Here is a 19,328-nt window from a genome sequence, read left to right on the forward strand (position 1 = left end):
CCGGAAGTGGTGACGATCCGCTGTACAAACACTCCGGCCTTTTGCAGGCAGTTGACAGGAAAGCCTCCGATGCTGGATTCTGATGCGTCGTCTCTCGGAGCGGAGCCTGCAGACGCCTGCCGGGGCACCATGGGCACTGGAGTCGTCTGGACCGGGCGGACGCTGGTGACCGGCTTCTCTTCAGACCGAGGAGGTGGACGCCTGAGAGTTTTGACATTAGTTCCATGCCTTGTGTTCATCTTTAGCAATTCCTCATGAAACCTTCTAAAGTAAACACTTTTGTTGCAGCTGTGACGCACTAACCAGTTTCTCTGACTGAAGGCGGGGATGTTGGTGAGGCTCTGGTCACTGGCGGGGTAGTAGTGAGCGTAGGAAGGGCGGGTGTACGGCACAGAGGCCCTCTTCTCCTCTTCGTAACCTTTCCTTGCTGCTTTCTTCTCCACCTTGGTCAGCCTAAGCTCTTTGCGGTCTATCAGCAGGGACTCGTGGGGAAATGGTTGCTGATGGGGAGATTAAAGATTGTTCATTCATTTTCACTTTGAAGTCAAATGAATTTAGAATGTGAAGAAGTTACATTTTTACAAATGGCTTGAAGTAGGTTTCCCCTCAGACAAAAAAATGACACCTTTCAGGAGTCTTAAGCCTTACAAGACCACAATGAATGGTGCAATAATGGTATGCAGGGCGGCCCACACGTCATAACAAATGGCATGAGACAGTGTGTCCTCTGTCCAGCTACCTTGGTAATCAGCTGAGGGTAGAGGTGCAGAGCCCTCCGGAGGACGCTCTCCAGGCTGTCGTGGGACTGCAGTCGCACCTGCGAGGGGTCCGGCTCCTCATCCACGAAGTGAAGAAGAGACTCCACCTCCCTCCTGGTGAAGGTCAGCACAGGGTTCAGGTCATCCACCACCCGGTCTTATGGAGGGAAAGCACAAAGGGAGAGAGGAAGACAGACCGAGGAACAGGACGTTACATAGGGAAGAAAAACGTTGAACAACGCGGCCGATTTCCTAGTAAAATTATTTACTTCATCAATTCATTTCCCCACTCACCTGACATGCCCTGCTTAGAGATCTGCCGGTCGTAGATCTTCTTCTCCAGCGTAAAGTCGCACACCAGCCGGTAGACGTGGCAGCGCTTCCTCTGACCGTAGCGGTAGACGCGACACACGGCCTGGGCGTCGTGGCACGGGTTCCAGGAGGCGTCAAACACCACCACGCGGTTGGCCCCAATCAGGTTCACGCCCAGACAGCCAGCCCTGAGGCCCGGAGGGGTCAGAGGTCATTTCCTGAATACTAATTCACACCGGCCGTCATTCATCGATACGACTGATATTGTGTGTTTCACCTAGTTGAAAGCAGGAAAACCCACGCCGAGGTGTTGGACGGAGCGTTGAACAGGTTTATAAGCCGCTCTCTCTCCGAGGCCGGCGTGCTTCCGTCCAGTCCTGCAAGATATCACACAACCAACAGAGTCACAAGGCTGCAGACCAACCGGCTGCCTTCACTCTACTGTGCAACTGTATCTTTTGAAATTTGAAATTTAGGAGATGAACATATGTGACAAATAAGATAACTCTCACATTGTTAAAGTCAGTTCACTTTTAATTGGCCGACAAAGGGACTGTGGATACAGCTCATATTTTACGAGACCAGTCTTTAAATAATCCTGAAAAAAAGACCCACTCTGCAAAAGCAACAAATTCCTTTTCTATGCAGAATAAGTCGGTCTCTTCTCAGGAAACGCCAGCAGATGGCAGCACTCATTGGACGTCAATGAGAGGAGCCGAACCACCGGGCAAATAAACCACTGACCTAAAGACAAATTAGACCAGCTTCAATGTGCTAAATAAACTTTAACCTCTCCTCCTATTTAAAGCCCCCCTCGGCAGGTGGTCTTTGTGGAAGGTTTACTAATTTTCCATATTTATTAAACACTTATATAGTACAACAATATAGTTTCATTATTCACTTACTGTAGTAGTTGAGGTTGCGGACCCAGTTCTGGTTGGGTCGGTCCCTGCTGGGTGTGTTGGGCGATGGAGGCACTGGTCTCTTAGCCAGAAAATCCTCAATCACGGTCAGTGTTGACAGACTCTGACTGCAGGAGGCAGACAAAATAATGAATTAATTCGTTAGCTTTTGTTTATTATATCACATACAGGTGAAAATAACTGATACAAAGCTTAAATCGTGTATTACACATTACAAGCACTTCTCCGGTACCTGAAGACGAGGATCTTGTCTCCCTTCCTGACGCTCTCCTCTATCAGATGGAACAGCAGCACCATTTTGGCGGAGTTCTCCAGGTGGCCCGGCTTGTAGTCGTACAGGATGTCCTTCGCCTGGCCGTGTGAAGAGAACGTACTCTACCGTTACACAACAGCACCTTTGCATTCATAGATCAGCTGAAGTAAGACTCACTTTCAAAAGAGGGAAGTTTGTAAACCGTAAAAAGGGGGAACAACCACAGCTGTGAGCTCTTTAGGAAATGCGCAACTTCACACTTTAGAATTTGACAAATTGTGTCACTGAACCGACAGCAGCATCTCATATGGCAAATATTAAGCTAGTGAGTTGTGCTCTTCTGAATTCCAGTCCTTGGACGTACCCATTCGTAAGTGATGACCTGATTGGCTTTCTCCTGCAGCTGGTTAAGACTGAGTCCACCAATGGGGTTGGGGTTCTCAATGGGCTTGGACTTTTGACCGGGTGCGGTTGGAGATCGGCTGAGACCTGTGGAAGTGATGTCATCGAGGTCTAGGTCGTGGTCACTGGCCATGTTTTCCTTCTGTAAGGCCTCATACAGCACGTCCGGATGGTTCCAAATCTAAAGAATAACAGGAGATCAGGGCTGTGAAAACACTCTCAAGGTAGCAATGACTGCACTTGGTGAGCATGATAAACACACAGGGATTAATCTTGGTGCCGAAGCAACATTTCAAGGACTGCAGGAGAGAATGACTCAAGATTGTGTAATTCTAGTATTTGTATAACAGTGAAAAATGAGTTGCTATTACACAACTTTAAGAAATCTGCCATATATTTATAACACATTACTTTCGTATTGCGCTCTGGCCCGTCACCTTGCAGCAGACGCAGAAAGCCTTCAGTGGGTTGAGGCTGAGCCAGCCGGAGTTCCCTGCCTCTCTGAAGCGGTTCATGAACTCTGTGTAGAGCGCCCTCTGCAGGGGAGACAGACGCACCAGGATCACATGCTCCTCTTTCGAGGGAAGGTGGTCCTTCAGGACGTCATGACCTCGCCTGGAACAAATAAAGTAATGGTCAATATTAATAAAATGGAATTCTCCGATCTAAGAGAGTCAAAACGTGTGTGACCCTCTGTGTGTGTTCTATTTTATAACTACTTGAGGGAGGTCATGTTTTGTTCCCCTGGCAGCAGACGTGGGTTCAGGAGGGCAGCGTTCTCACCTCTGTACGAAGCCCTCCAGCAGGCTGTGCAGGACGTGGCTCCTGTACCTCATCAGCTGGACGTCCTGAGGCGTGCTGTCCACACACTGCCCGTTCAGAATTGGACGCTCAAACATGTTGCTGAACTCCTGCCTCGTGCCTGAAACACATAAAGAAACAGAGGTCAGAGGGTCGAGAGGAAAAGACCAGCGCCGTCTTCTCGGCGATTTCGGCGAGCGATTGGTAAAAGCGAAACGCTGGTCACAGGGCCGTACCTAGGAAGTCGGGTCGGACAAAGTCGACCATGCACCAGTACTCGATCAGGTTGTTCTGGAGGGGGTAGCCGGTCAGGACCACGCGGCGTCTGGTTTGGATGCTCTTCAGGGCCTGCGACGTGCTGGCGTGGCAGTTCTTGATGCGGTGACCTTCGTCACATATCACCACGTCCGGACCGGGCCGGGCCAAGGCTCGCTCGATACCTGGAGGAGGAGGACAGGCGAAAATATCTGATCGAGGACCTTCTGCACGGGTGCATTAGAAAGCAGCGCATTACTACATTTCTCTTCATTCCTCCGCCCTAAACTTTCCTTACCTTTGAGCAGCTCTTGCTGCCTGTCCTCTTCGTCCAGGTCCATGACGACAGGTCCTGTAGTTTTCTTGCCCTTCTTCTTCCTCCCAGCCACGAAGCTCTTCTTCAGCGACAGCAGGCGGTACATCTCGTAGCCCATCAGCAGCACCCCGCCGTCCTGGGCCCAGTCCTCCACCACCTTGGCCCTGGACGCTGTGTTCCTGGGTGACGCAAGAAATGATAGGTCATTGTCTGCAAACCGCATGAGAGCGACGGAGGGGAATAAACAAAAACAAATAGAGAAAAACAAAAAACTTAAGAATTACGTTTTGTAATCGATCCAATCGTGCTAAATTACAAATTTGTCACAAATTAATCGGTGATGAATTCATCGTATTGCTGTATGGCGGTAGGAGAATGGGATACCGCGTAACTAGTCATGTGAATGTCACAAAGTTGTTGGCAGCAGGCCTCTCTAACACACACACACACACACACACACACACACACACACACACACACACACACACACACACACACACACACACACACACACACACACACACACACACACACACACACACACAAATCTTTCTAGCAGCGGCAGCTGTCTTAAGAGTGATGGAGGGCTGGAAGAGAGCACAAGCCAGATGGGAGTACAGAGGCAGGTCACAAGGTTTAGAAGGTCACCGCTTTGTTTTTTGTTTTTAGAGATAAAGGACTCCATTCACTGTTTTGCATGAATGTTATTGCCAGCAGGCTTTTATTTAACCAATGACCCGGCAAAATGTGTCTATCCGGCGCGCCCTGCAGGATTAAAAAAATCCTGTAAAAAGTATTTGACTCTTTCTTGTCCCTCTTAAAAGGAGCCAATACTCAAAGGGGAGAAAGTCCTTGGGACTCACTTGTGTTCGTCGTTGAGGATGTGAACCTTAAAGGCACGAGGAGTCACCCGTCCCGGGTCGGTCTCTGGAGGCAACGCCTCCGGGGGCGGGACCCACATATTGAACTCTGACAGCCAGTTCTGAAGCGTGTTCACCTGGAATGAAAGTAATGGATAAATGACCCGAGTCAATCTGCAATCCGAACCCCTTTTCTTTGACTCATCGATCCGACCCCGGCTAACCCTTCCTTGCACTGCACCATTAAGTCAGCAGGTGCTTACAGGTACGATGGCGAGGACGGTGTGAGCCTGGGTGTGTCTCAACAGGACGTCGATGAAGGAGATGACCTGCAGCGTTTTGCCCAGGCCCATGCTGTGGGCCAGGATGCAGCCAAACCCGCCGCTGCTGCCGAACCGCTCCACCGACTCCACCAGGTTGTCGTACAGGAAACGGATTCCACCGATCTGAGGAGGAAACGGCGAGGAGTTAATCGCGGGAAACAGAGGGGGAAAAAGAAGCAACGGTAGCGGAAGCCGTGGGGTGAAATGAGAACGAGAAGGCAGCGAGACGAAAGGTCGTGGCGAATGAAGCACAAGTGAGACCTCGTTAAAAAGAGCACACTCAGCGGGCCGCCAGTGACTTCAAAAGGTTATAAAATTTGAATAAAAAGGTCAACAAATCTAAATTCCAAAGCAATTTGTATGCTAAAGTATGACTTAAAAAAAAAAGAAAAGTCACATCAGAATGAGAAATGTCTTCATGGTTACCGATGACCAGACAAAAAGCCCCGAGCGTCGCCTCGGAGGTCAGCGGGGAGGAATACCTGGTGAGGTTTGACTGCTCGCGCCAGCTGAGGCAGCAGGAAAATGTCCTTCTCTGCGGCCGGATGGCCCAAGTTGACCAGCACCCTGCCCTGGGGGTCGGGTAGGTTAAGGGCGTCGTCGCCGTGCACGCCGCTCGGCTCGCTCTCTTCTTCCTTGGCGCCGACGCTGACGAGGGTGTCGTCCTCGCCCGAGCACAGGTCGATCACGTCTGCCCGGAGGGAGGCGACGAGGAAGCACAAAGTTACACTGCAGCTCAAAGACATTTTTGGTCTCGGACGGACAATTTGATGAAATATTTTAGTAAATTCTATCACACAAATTAAACAGGAAATAACAGCGACATTTTGGAATGAACTCCATTAGAGCTTTAAAAAAAACGTTTGGAGGAGGATTGGTGGTGAAAAGTCAGACAAGCTGGCGGACTGCGAGGTGTGTGTGCGTGTGTGTGTGTGTGAGAGCCCTTACATAACTGCAGTGAATGGCTGGTTATACAAGTAGGATTAGAGTGGAGGGGGCGCCATTATGCAACCCCGACTGGAAATGTCACTGTGCGCGTGTGTGTGTTCGGTCTCATAACCAGGATTAGCCAGCTTTATTGCTCCACAGACCAGACTCTCTCTCTCTCTCTCTCTCTCTCTCTCTCAAAATGGGCGTAGAATTCCCTCACTGATACATTTAGCGTTTGTAACCCTAAATTGTCTCTGTAAAAAATGGTGCTCAACGCCAAAAGTCCTGCCTTTGACTCATCCCATGATTTTAGATGAATACAGGCCCAGACATCTGCCGTTTTGTTGCCCTTTGAGGGAAAAAAAACCTCATCCAGCTTGTTTATGCATCCTCCGTCCTGTTATTTCTCCTGGAAATTTAAGCTGACAGCCTTTTAATCTGCCTTCTTTCCTCACCGCTGGGCTCAGAAAGCAATCCGAAACGTGTAATTTAGTACACGCGTGGCCGTCATGAGGCTATTAAGGCTGCTTTGCTTGATCCCAGCGATAATTCCTCTCGATAGATCACTTCCTCAGCGACTGCCAGACGAGCCTTCGAGCAAGGCTTCGGACCTCAACATGCAACCGTAAATCGCCTCGGCCGATCTGGGCAGCTCAGAACGTCCGTGTGGCTCACCGGTTTTGTGCGAGCGCTGCGGGGTAGCGCAGGCGGACACGACGCTCTCTCGGTCGTCCTCGCTGATGCCCGTGCTGCTGGAGTCCAGGCAGATCACTGGCGGTCGGATCGACTTCGCCTCCTGCTGCGCCGCCGCCGCCGATGACGACACTTCACCTGGAGAGATGGACAGGACAGCCGGACAAAAGGGATTAAAGAAAAAAAAAGACGATGGGGAAGCAAGAAGGGAAGTAAGAAAGACGAGAGTCAGTTCTTGCCTCTGGAATCCATGTGGATTGGATATTCATGGGCGCATTCATGGGGTTAAATGTTCTTACCAGTCGTGTACTCGGGCAGCCGTGGCGCGGGGAAATCCTGTTTGCTGTGCTGCTCCAGGCGTCGCCTCCTCTCCAACTCGTCCTGCTGGGCGGTTTTGGTCACTGACTCCAACTGATGCTCCCGCAGTAACTTCCTACACAGACACAAAGGGACGAGAACATTCGTTACCTGAAGCTCATCTGATGCTCTAACAGCACGCTCGGCGTGAGACACACACGCGCGTCCGGTCAAAGGCTTCGGCTGAGACGACCGAGCTCGTACCTGATGTTGCGTCTCATGTGTGCCGGTTTGGAGCTCCTCTTTTTGGTCCCTGCCAGGGCAGAGGGGGGGGCGGGCCTTTGGCCGGCCGGCCTGGAGCGGGACCTGGACGCGGACTGGGACGGGGGCGGATGGAGCGCGGGCTCCCCCGAAGGTGAGGTAGATGGGGGCGGGGTGCACCGCCACGGGGCCGAGTCGCCTTCCTGAGTGTCATTGTCGGAGCTGAAGGGGGCGCTGTGCGGCTGGTCTGTGTGAGGAAGACGGGGGAGAATAAAAGGGTCGTCATGGAGGTAAAAATACTCTAAATATTCCTTTCCTGCCTGAGGATGCAACTCTGGATATGAAAGCGCACATTTAAGGAAACATTTGATCGACACAGAGAACAACGGCTCTGTTTGTGTGTCCGGTGACAAATCCAAAACATGCAGTAAAGCACAGGAACCGTTTTACTAAATATCCTTTCCATCACATTTGGTTTGTGATGAAGTTATTCCTGGAATGTCTCTAATCACACATGATTACTGTGTTTGGAATGAACACTTTGGCTTATTTGAAATGCTGATGCCAGTTGGGACCTGGAGAGGATTTAGTATTTAAAAAGTATTGAAATTGATATTCAACTAAAATACCAAAGAGAATCCGCTCAACTTTTGTCTTATTTGTATTCTTCCCTAAACTTCATCCACCCCCCTCCTCCTCCTCAGCATTCTGAGACACACTGAACCAGATCGGAGGCTTATGTAAGAGCTGGAGCATAAATATGCACAGCTTATGAAACACGAGACAGGACACAAACACTGACTCGCACATAAAAAAGAAGACACATTCCAGAGGACAAGTATAAATCAACACACGTAACTCTGGGGAACGGGACAGACTTTCCACACACGCACACACAGGCGCACAAACGTGAAGCCCTTTGTGTCAGATGTTGAGCCATCTTCTCGGTGTCCTTCCTGCTGACCAACACAAAGGACGGGGAACCTTCAGTGCCTCGGTGGAGCAAAACAGACGCTTCTTCAGATAATGTTTCCGGACTGTGGCGTCTTGCCACAGTCGACGGCGTATCGCTCATCCATTTCATCTCCCTGTGCACTTCACCATTACATTAGTCAGCATAAGCCTCCAAACGGCAAACGAGCTGTAATGAAACTGGACACAAGTTGACTGCTTGTACTAAAGAGTTGGAGAGAAGAGCTGCAAAACAAGTTGTTTTACATGAAGACGTCCCGATCGGATTGACATGTCCCAGTTGCCTCACACCCCCCCCCCCCTTCGACTCAACACTACAGAACGGTTCCTGAAATGCACTGTGCTTCTACATCAACACACACACACACACACACACACACACACACACACACACACACACACAGCACTCTAAAAGAGACACTAAAGGGCAGACAGGAAGAGAAAGAGGAGAGAGATGAGTCAGGTCATCCTTCAAAGAGATGCACTTCAGAGGGACTGGACACACACACACACACACACACACACACACACAGGAGTGTAGAAGTGTTAAACAATCCAAGAACATGCGTTTGTGTATTCGATCATGATGAGTCACTACGACTTTATAGATATAGAATGTTTACAATAAGCAGCACGGTCACAAATTACAAGGAGGGAAATGAAGCAAAACATCTATGCAGATAGAAATGGTCTCATTCAGCGAGGTGATTGTGTTGGACACGTTCTGTATTCTGGGCCGTCACAAGATTCGCCATCTAAACGATGAGTTGATTATTCAGGCACATAAATATATTTTTTGTACGTTGCGCCATCACAAGACTAACAAGCTAACAAAGAGAATAATTGGTTATTAAAATACACATTTAGAAAGGAACTCATTCTTTTTTCTGTATTCATGGCCATCACAAGGCCAGGCGACTAAAGGATGAACTATAATGAAAATAAAAACTGTTAGTACTTATTTTCTCTTGAGATGTAGTTCATTTAAGTGACCATCATGTCCATGAGCTATGCATCTAAAACCAATCATCCTGTCGCTTTATTAAAGTGCCGTCTCGAATTATAAAGGCCAGCTCTGAAGATTTACAGGAGACGACAGGATGGTAAAGGCATCGAGTTCTGAAAGGAAACGGTTATTCCTTTAGTTCACCATTAATACCAGAACATCAGCTTGGATTCAAACACGCGTGTGCAGATGGAGGTTCAGATAATTACATACAGAATAAGTTACAGAACTAATACTCATAACATACTCACTACATAGACGCACACGCAGCCCTCAAGTGGGTCGGTCAGTGTTTCAAATAGAAGAGCGTGAGACAGAGATCGTATGAAGGGATGAAACATTACAGGAAGAAAAAGATGCTACTCTTCTATAAAGAAGGAATACGTCTAAAACCAGCAGGATTACACAATATGTGAAAACCTCACAGCGCGTCGTCCCGTCTTCTGCACTAAATGTGTGTTACTCTCAGGCGCGAGAACGCGCTGAACCCTCGCTGGAGGAGTTCAGGCCGTTCTCTTGGCGCTGAAAAGTGATACAAGGCTTTTGCTCCACACTGTGGAATCTTCCGCCCGGAAGGCGGTGGAACGACACGTCCTCCACCTGCTCCAAGGACTGCGATCCACAGCCGGAGACGCCGCTCCGCGGGCGACACCCGATGAAATCTCAGTTTCTGAGACAACGCCAAGGACACGGAACTCAAGAGGCGCTATTTTGAGGTGTGCGTTCTGTAGTTTCTTCTTTCCACACACACACACACACACACACATCCCTGAAGGGTCCGACGCCTCCTGCTCCTCGTCCCCGCGGGACACGGAGCGACTCGGTGTGGACGGCCCGCCTGCGTCCCGCCCTGCGACTCTCCAGGGAGAATCCTCCACACGTCCCGCGTTGGTCACACACGCGGAGCCGAACAGAGGACGGGATGCGTGTTGGATGCGTGGTTATCCAACACGCAGCGGATTAACAGGAAGGGATTTCAGAAAAATTAAACCAAAGTTGTTGCCCTCGCTACCAGGAACCACAAGTGCATCTATTACCACGTAGTTACCGGTCGGGCTTCGGAGAAACATTGACGGGAACAGCCGACTCGACAGCCTGGGCCGACGGGCCGGGCTCCAGATGGGAGGTCAGGGCGAGGTAATCAAACGACCACACCCGGCCTCCAGTCAGGCTGATACCATTGAGTCAAGCAAGTGTGTATTTCCGGACTGGAGGAGCGTCGAGGCTGGTGGGACAAGGGGGACACTTATGTAACCGCTGCCTCTGGCTGTTACACAACCAGCATGTTCACAAGAACCTAAACGCCCTGGAACTGCGCACACACACACACACACACACACACACACACACACACACACAAAGACGTGATGAGTGTGTCTGCCCAGGTGTGTGTGTGTGTGTGTGTTCAGTGTGATTCCACTGCCACACGTTGGAAAAAGATCAAATAAATCAGATGCTGAGATCTAAACCGCCGGCTTTGTGAGGAGCCCAAAGGAAACCGAGGAGTGCCGGTGGAAGAACATGTTGTTTCCTCCCCGAGACAAAGATTCATCTGGGTTGCATAACTTGTCTGGAAAAAGACAAAAACAATTTAAAGACCACTGGACAGGACCACACACACACACACACACACTCTCTCTTATATAACTGGCTGCCCTGGATGAGTTATTAAAGCGGCTTTATTAGAGCGAGACAGGTGAGTTACGAAACCCTCCCACTGTACGGGTGTGTGTGTGTGTGTGCGCCAGATAAATTACAAAACACGACACAGAATGTTTGGTAGAGGGGCGAGAGGAAGGCCAGTGTGTCACTGCCGAGGAGAAGGAAGAAGAAATACTCACTCACGCTTTATATATAAATGTATATATATATGCTTGTTTACTTCCTCGGCACTAACGGCTAAAGTGAAAGAAGCAATTCAAGCAGTTTCCTTTGTGTCAAAACCAAATGAAAGCCTTTGGTACGTTCTGTGCAAAGCATTGGGTAAGCGTGGGTTTTGCCGTGTGTGATCATGGACATTGTCATTCAGCCGTTTGTACACAAATAGACGCTCTGAACAGCTGAAATGTTGAAAACACATCACAGGTGGCCGTTAATTCTCGTCAACATGGAGAACAGCAGGCGACGAGCTACATATTTCAGCTTTAACTTGAATGAATGAAACCGTGTGTGTGCGCAATCAAGCTGCGTGTTCGCTTCCACTGACTGTGGCACTACAGGCCCTGAGGGGCATGAAAACATGTGCTCTTCCAGTGGAGGGATTACAAGAAAAATCTGCATTTAATCGGTAGCACTATGAAAACGGCGTGAGAGACGAGAGCAGGGAGGAGGCTGTGGGGGGGCGTAAAGGGGACGGCTGAGCTAAGGAAGTAAAAAGGAGATGGATATTTATATTGAAGGAGAACAAAGAAAGCAGCTGTGGGATCAAAAATCCCTCTTATTTGTGGGGAAGTGGGAACTGGAGCCGTGTGGCAAAGCCTGCATCCTCAGAGCAGAAGGGCCACGCGTGCTCCCGGCGCCGCTCAACCCACTGGACGGGTTGGTCCTGCCCGCCACGCCAGGGCCAATCACAGCCCAGCAGAACGTGTGTAGGGACAAACAAAAAGTCAGTGGAACCAGCTCCTTCGGGTTAGATTTGAACACAAAGCTCTTGGCTCTGGACCAAAAAAATATCACTGGAATTCTCAAGCTTCAAAACAGAAGACGGGCGCAGACACACTCGTCTGACGGGTACGAAAACACTCATGAATTAAAGCGCAGCGCCAGCTGTTTGAACTCGAACTTCAAACCCGAAAGCGGCCGGCCGGAGAAACCTGCAGTCACCAAGTGAGGCACAAAACAACGATGGCATCCGTCGTTTTGTGCCTCACAGACGGACTGCAGGCAGCCCCCCCCACCCTTCTTCCCCCTTCTTCCACATGCTGTACTTCCAGCATGGCCCATTCACACCGGGCCCACCAATCACGGTGCGGCATTGGTTTAGGTAACCGTGGAGACAGCCAATGGGAGAGAGGCAGCAGGGGCAAGCGTGGGAGAGACCGGCTGGAGGGCGGAAGGAGGGATGAGAGGAACATTCATATAAATAAAAAGAAAATAAAGAGAAAAAGGGATAAATAGAGCTGGGGGGGGGGGGGCTTGAAACTAGAGGAAACGGAGCGCTGAGAGGACGCATAGATACAAGCAGAAAAACGACGTGTGGATCCAGTGTTACACAACAAGGTTAAGTAACTTCATCTCAATCGGCCTTCACCTTCTAGACACTTCTGAGATGGTCGTACATAAACAACCCCCCCCCCCTCCTCGGCCACGGCTTCTTTAACCCACATTCATCTCCTCCCGCACGTCATCAGAGGAGCTTCCGAGTGTTTCGGCCGCTTTCTCTGCAGCTTCTCGGTCGCAGTGTCGTGGTCGCCTACCTGCGAAGGTCTCTGCTTCGTCCAGGAGCAGCATGCTTATCGAGTGAATGCGGGTCGTCCTCCTCGGCTTCCCTTGTGGTGTGTGTGTGTGTGTGTGTGTGGGCGGGGGGGGGGGGGGGGGGGGGGCGTCTTGTTTTGAACCCGGGTGGTCTCCGGTCTGCTGCCTGTGACGGCCGCTGTGTGCGCTCCTCTCCGGTAAAGTGCGGTGACGACGCGGGAGACACTTACATAAGCGTGCGAGCCGGAGCCGGGGCCCCGCGAGGGGGGGCTGGCACGGCCGACCGTCACTTAGCCCCGCCCCTTTCTATAAAAAACACCCCACTCAGGAACACAGAGCGTGCACGGAAGCAGCCGCCCACACACCCATGCAGCCCGTTTATTGGTCAGATAAAACCATACACTACGCCGTGGACTTATTGATATGTGACTGAATTCAACAGTCATCATATCATATCATCACATAACACGGACACGCAACTACACGTATGAAGAATTTGATTGTTTCAAGTAGCTTGTCAGCCTACTTCCTCTCACACACGGATGCTTGTAAACGACGAAGAGGGGGGCGGCCTGGTGACCCAGCCTACCACAGCTTGTACCGTGTGTGTGTGTGTGTGTGTGTGTGTGTGTGTGTGTGTGTGTGTGTGTGTGTGTGTGTGTGTGTGTGTGTGTGAGGCAGAATGAAGGGCAAAGTGGAGGAATGCGGTTGCAGAAATGTGGGTCAAGGTCCCTGAAAACCTCCTGCACACTAGAGTTATGTGACCTACTGAGATGTTACTGAGCAAACGCTGTATCTTAAAAAAGCGCAGGACTTTGTCTTGAATCTAATGTGTGAAACAATGTCTTTCAAAAGAAGCTAGATGATTACAACGGTTCCCTCCACTTGTTACTAAGCAAGATCCAGACCCCTTTCCCACAAAAAAAAAAAAAAGAGAACTGAACTGATGTGAAGAAGGCCGACTCAGACGCTCAACGCCATTCACCGCAAACAAACAGAAAAGGCTCTTCTACAGGCAACGTAACAGTGGTCCACTTTCCATGTTTGAAAATCTTACACATAAGTGCTCATTTTAACCACACTCCAAAACAATATATGCACCTCTGGAGTTACTTTAGCACTAGAATCAGAAAATGTACATTTTTACATAAACAAACGTTTATGGTGTAATGTTTGGTTGTTAAAATGAATCTGTAGACATACAAACGCATCCATCCAAAAACGGTTGAATATATCCAGAGGCCAATTTGTCGGATAACTGCAGCTAATTAATCCCATTTGTTGCCGTTTTTCACAGACCTGAGGGATCACAGGAAACGCTTCACCTGGATCACATGGCTCAACACTTAAAACTTAAAAACGATATTGAATAGAGTCAAAAGAGATCAACTAAATGCAGGCTTGTTCTAGGGAGAACAAAGTAAGTCTGCTCCAAGGGGGACGATCTGCCCGCTTGAAGTCTCGTTTTATCCACATAAAGTGCCACTAAAAGGCGTAATAGGAACCGGGATAGAATGTTTTGGGGAGAAGGACAACTGCTGCATCTATTTCATAACAAGCCTTATGAAACCTGAGCGGCCCCAAAGTCTTGGGAAGGCACCACACACAGGTCAGTGTGATAGTTGTGCCAACACGCGTGCACCTATAAGACGACATGCAGCACAAGAGAGTTCCGGGCCGAGAGGGATAACAACTTATTTGAGGCTGCCCCATGTCGAAGTGTCCCCGAGCAAGACACCTAACCCCCAATTGCTCCCTGGGCAAAATGTAAAAGCCATGGGTTTAAAGTGCAATGTAAGTCGCTTTGGATAAAAGCGTCAGCTAAATGACCTGTAATGTAATTTGTAAATACAAACAGCGATTAAAACTACTCACCCATATCACGTGGTTCACAGTGGTTTTTGCTGCCTACTCTGGCGAGAGATCCATGCCTCCTCAACAGGTCAACAAACTCAAAACCGTACTCCAGCTGTTGCGCGTTCTTTCACGCAGCCAACCCAATGACGCAGTGTGTCACACGGTCAGTGAGAGGCAGGGTGTGTGTGCGAGGGCCTCCACATCTCGCTCCAGGCTCGACTCGCAGCTTTGCCGGCACTCCGGTGAGGGCAGGAGGCCATCGGGACAATTACAAAACAAAGAGTCCTTTAAAAGCGGCCCCGGCCCGTCGTCTGTAGGACACCCCCTCTCCTCACTTGTGCAGGTTTTTCCCGTCTACTTCCTCCTCCCTCTCCAACTCCTCCCCTGTATGATGTCACTCAGCAAGCCACGCCCCTTGTAAATTGGCTGCCTTAGGTAACCGCTTTAATGACGTTAGAGCAGGAAGAGAAGGACAGGCAAAAAGAGGAATAGATGTTTACTACAACATCTGAACGTGTGGGTTTGTGATCATTTCCCCGGAATCTTGTGAAGGAATAACAACTGTTTTTTATAACAACTACACAGTCAGAGGAACATAGAATCCTACACACTGACAAATTGGCGTGCAAAAAAAATTAAATAAAAAAAGGTAATGAAGAAGAGGAGAGATAAATCAAGTCATCGAGAAAGGACTCGTTTGGCTTCAGAAACAGAGTTGCACATCGAAAATGCCAATAAACAAGTCATAAACATAATTGCTACACACACACGTGAATACAATTAACATAAAAGTAAGACATTGCTGCAAATTAAGGATAATATTAATTCATCTCTATTGACATATGAGTAAATTAAATTGAAAGCTACAATAAAATAAACAGATGAAACACTGAAATTTGTTGAAAAAAATAATCAGGAGTAGAGAAAAATGAATGATAACAAGAGGGGGCTGTTTCACAACAATCCAGTGAACTTCAGGACTTCTTTAAACCCTCGTTGGTGGTGTGGGATTATCCTCACAGATCATCTAACACACACACACAAACACGCACACACACAAGGGTGACAGCCCAGTCTCACATGGCTGCACACACTAACCCACATTGCTGTGCAGCCTGGGGGAGGAGCAGCGCAGTGAGAAATAGTGAGGTGGGGGTGGAGATGGGTGGCAGAGACTGACCGGCTGAGTGCTCACAGACACACACACACACACACACACACACACACACACACACATTCACCTATGCCCCACTACCACAGTTCTCGCATACAGCCACGCCTCCTCTTGTGAGTTCACTGTTTACATAACCCGCATGGACCAAAAAAAAAAGAGAGAAAAAAAGCAAAGGCATTCCGAGTCGGTGTTTTGTAGTCCTGTGCACCGCTTGCAAAGAATCATTTGTTTTGTTTATGTTAGGGTGATAAAATGTACTTTGGACATTGACCACAACAGGAAAATGCTCCTGATAGGAAACCTCAGCTGTCAATATGTGCAACAAGCAATAAACACTATGTGATCATGCAGCAGTCAAAAGAAAAGCCTCCTTCCGTCAACCGGGTCAGCAGGGTTGGTTGTGTTGGTTCACACTTTGGGGTCATTTCCCAAATTAAAAGCCCACACCAGAGGCCGACCTACGGCGGCAAGTTGGTGTGTGAGGGCCGTGCGCCGACTCTGTCACAGACACATGACAGTCCGCTGGGAGCGGCAGCCAATGGGAACGCAGGGCTGGAGGGGGAATCCAGGCCGCCTGCAGCTGTGGACCAAAGTGGTTCCTGCAAATACAGCGAGTCCCTGTCAGAAAGTAAATGTAGCAAAGACGTGTGAAACTGCTATTTGGTGAAAACATCTCGGCTGGTGCTGTGTGCCGTTTAGTAAATAAAGACAAAACTTGTGGCAATAAAAGACAGAAAGCTTGTTTGAAGACTGTGTGTGTGTGTGGAGGGAGTCCCTAATAAATACCACTGCTTCTATTTCTATTGTTTCAGTCTAGTTATGAAGAAGTAATCGTATTAACAACGATCCACTCTACACTAAACACAAATCAAATGCATTTTTATAGGAGGTTAAATCCAGGCAGTGATGCTCACATCACAGTAAGAATCAGTGAGTCACTGAGGAGCTGCTGAAGGGGTGAAGATGAGAGTTTAGCGGGACGACACCTCAGACACAACGGAGCTCTGGCTCACATTCAACCTAGAAACGCTATATAGCATTAACACTACGAGGTTAATTCATCTCTAGATATCTTGAGTAAACAATCGTAGTCGAATAGCTGTTCTCCAGATGGGTTTATTTATATTTTGTGAGCACTTTAATGTCTTCTTTTCATGCTGGTTCCGGGGATCTGTCCTGGACTTGTTTCCTTCCTACTAGCGGATAGTTCTTGGGCTGTTATTTGACTAGAATGACAGCTGATCACCGACAACGATGTCCTGAAATACAATGGTGCTCTTTAATAATACATGACTAGTATGTTCAAGTTTGCTATTGAGTTAGCTAAACTGCTAAAGTAATCTAAAAGCTCCAGATTTATGTTTAATTATGACATAATGAACTATAGAAATATGAAATAAATGCAATCAGGGTTTGTGAAGATCCCGTCTGCTTTGCCATTTATCTTCCTCCTCGTTCTTCTCCGAGTACCAGAAGAATATCAACAATGAGTCAGTCATTGTGTCAGTCATCATGTGCAAGCTTTAGTGAGTTCATTAAGAAGTTAAGACAAGAATGAAGAAACTGTGGTAATGGGTCAAATAAGCCGTCGTGTGACGAGCGAAACCTTCAGAACCACGACCCGTCAGCACCGGAGAACCACGACCCGTCAGCACCGGATCAAATAAACTCGTGAATAACACGTGTCGGATTCTGGAGAGGACTCGTTAGGAGTTGAAAACGTACCCAAACTACCCGCCGTTCCACCGGTGCCGCAGGGATGGAAGTCGGCACGGTGATGCATCTCGCCGCTCATTAAACCAACAGGTGTCCGTAACCCTCGTGGGCGTAAACATGTTTGCCTGCTTTTCTTCAGAGGAGAGAGAGTGAGAGCTCGCTCACGCCTACACACAGGCGGGGGAGCAACAGGCTAATTAACGGACTATTACTCTCCTACTCCAGTCTGTGCGCGTGTGGGTATGTGCGTGCATGTGTGTGTGTGTGTGTATGCATGTGTGGATCTTATGAAAGACGTGACTAAACCTGGCGACGGTCTCATCGGAGCTCAGAGAGCCAATGACACGCAGCACTCGCACACCAAAGCCTGAGACGCACAATGAGAAGGTGGAGACACACACATAAAACACACAAACATCCCAGCAGCACCGCGTTGCAGAGGAGGAAGATTCATTTTTGGGGAGTTCAGTTCTCAGAGTTTTTCATTGTCACTATATGGCGAATCGCTTCATGCCACGTTTGTTTTTCTGTCTGTGTATTTTTCCAATAAGATTTCAAATATACGACGTGCATATTTAGACCTTTTCACAATTTGTGTAGATATATTGGGAAACAATGCTTAATTTGGTTGACTTGAAAATACATCTGGAAGTCATAGAAACCCTTGTAGTAACCACCATGTGGTTTATGCTAATCCAGTGACTCAAAGTCAAGGTTCTTCTCACTGAATCCGCATTGTGGTTGGAAAAGTCTGCCTCCAATTGACCTTCCGTCCTAGAGCAGTGGCATATTTCCATTCCATCATTTTTAAATGAGGGGCAAATGAAGGGAGAAGGGCTCCCAGTGCTCGGATGTAAAATCCAAATCAGAAACCACCATTTAACACACGCTTGGAAATGACGTATAACCCGAACATGCAAATAGACAACGCATGTGTTATGTGATGCCAGTGATCACCATCACAGCCCAAAATTAAAACTTCTCAAAATGAAAACCTGCGAGGGAGCAGATGTAAAGCGAGGCCCCTTTGGAAACAATATGATGTAATATCATGCTTGAGGGTGGTACAATCAGTCCTGAGCACAAATTATTTTTTTTTTTTTATAAACCACAAATGTGTAATTTTCTACGCTGCTGTTGACGCTGGTCATTGTTTTAAACCTTTCCAAAGCTTTAAACCATCCTACTGCACCGTTCTATAGTCTATTTGCGATGATGCTGTCACACGTTATTACTCTCTGTTCTCCTTTTCTACTTATTCTGCTGCATACACGGCTGAAACAGGCCTCGGTCTTCAAAATGTATTCTAAAAATCTAAATGGTTTGGTATACGAGTTTGCCATTACAAACCCAGAGCATTACTTTGGTGGCAAAACAACAGCTAATGGAGTAAATGCGTCATGCTCTAAATGAGGGATTTAGCGCCTTTAAAGAGGTGGAGAAATAATATGCAGCGGTTTTCAAGACAATCAGAGCAGAGGAAGAGAAATTATGAACTTTGAAGCGGCTGGTTATGAAAAGTTATTGAATAAAACGGTCGGGGCAGATGGACTGTATTGATCGGAGAGGGACGAAGGTAAATCATTGAAGAAAATGACCGAGAAACGATTGGGAAGTCAAACCTTGTGGAGGAAAGCGTCACAACTCTGAAGGGGGTCGGCTTCCTGGTGACAGTTGTCCTGGCAACCGTGGGACAGACGCAGGAGACGGTGAGGGGTGATGATATTTCGAGAGCTTAACAGGCAAACACGTAAATGTGTTTTCCTCCCTCAGACCTCACAAGGTAACAAGCTCTGAAAGAACAG

The 19,328-nt window shown here is 48.4% G+C and overlaps 1 protein-coding gene across 6 annotated transcripts in view; it reads right to left on the reverse strand.

Moving 5' to 3' along the window:
- LOC120829301 (helicase ARIP4-like) overlaps positions 1 to 19,328 on the reverse strand; it is a 35,248-nt gene that overhangs the window by 4,397 nt on the left and 11,523 nt on the right. For 4 of the 6 annotated variants that reach the window (XM_078093624.1, XM_078093634.1, XM_078093632.1 and 1 more), the window contains 18 exons: positions 7,388 to 7,631; positions 7,126 to 7,259; positions 6,809 to 6,964; positions 5,686 to 5,894; positions 5,144 to 5,326; positions 4,884 to 5,017; positions 4,003 to 4,199; positions 3,686 to 3,889; positions 3,432 to 3,570; positions 3,086 to 3,263; positions 2,611 to 2,829; positions 2,226 to 2,344; positions 1,976 to 2,100; positions 1,348 to 1,447; positions 1,053 to 1,258; positions 740 to 915; positions 304 to 500; positions 2 to 201 (listed from right to left, as the gene is read on the reverse strand). In XM_078093624.1, the coding sequence (XP_077949750.1) occupies positions 2 to 201; positions 304 to 500; positions 740 to 915; positions 1,053 to 1,258; positions 1,348 to 1,447; positions 1,976 to 2,100; positions 2,226 to 2,344; positions 2,611 to 2,829; positions 3,086 to 3,263; positions 3,432 to 3,570; positions 3,686 to 3,889; positions 4,003 to 4,199; positions 4,884 to 5,017; positions 5,144 to 5,326; positions 5,686 to 5,894; positions 6,809 to 6,964; positions 7,126 to 7,259; positions 7,388 to 7,631 (3,120 nt within the window). Of the gene's footprint in view, position 1; positions 202 to 303; positions 501 to 739; positions 916 to 1,052; positions 1,259 to 1,347; positions 1,448 to 1,975; positions 2,101 to 2,225; positions 2,345 to 2,610; positions 2,830 to 3,085; positions 3,264 to 3,431; positions 3,571 to 3,685; positions 3,890 to 4,002; positions 4,200 to 4,883; positions 5,018 to 5,143; positions 5,327 to 5,685; positions 5,895 to 6,808; positions 6,965 to 7,125; positions 7,260 to 7,387; positions 7,632 to 12,778; positions 12,978 to 14,651; positions 15,007 to 19,328 lie in introns of those variants that run through there. The other 2 variants (XM_078093636.1, XM_078093637.1) reach the window with 2 other exon arrangements.

This window comes from Gasterosteus aculeatus, chromosome 2 (genome assembly GCF_964276395.1).
Source record: "Gasterosteus aculeatus chromosome 2, fGasAcu3.hap1.1, whole genome shotgun sequence".
Lineage (NCBI taxonomy): Eukaryota > Metazoa > Chordata > Actinopteri > Perciformes > Gasterosteidae > Gasterosteus > Gasterosteus aculeatus.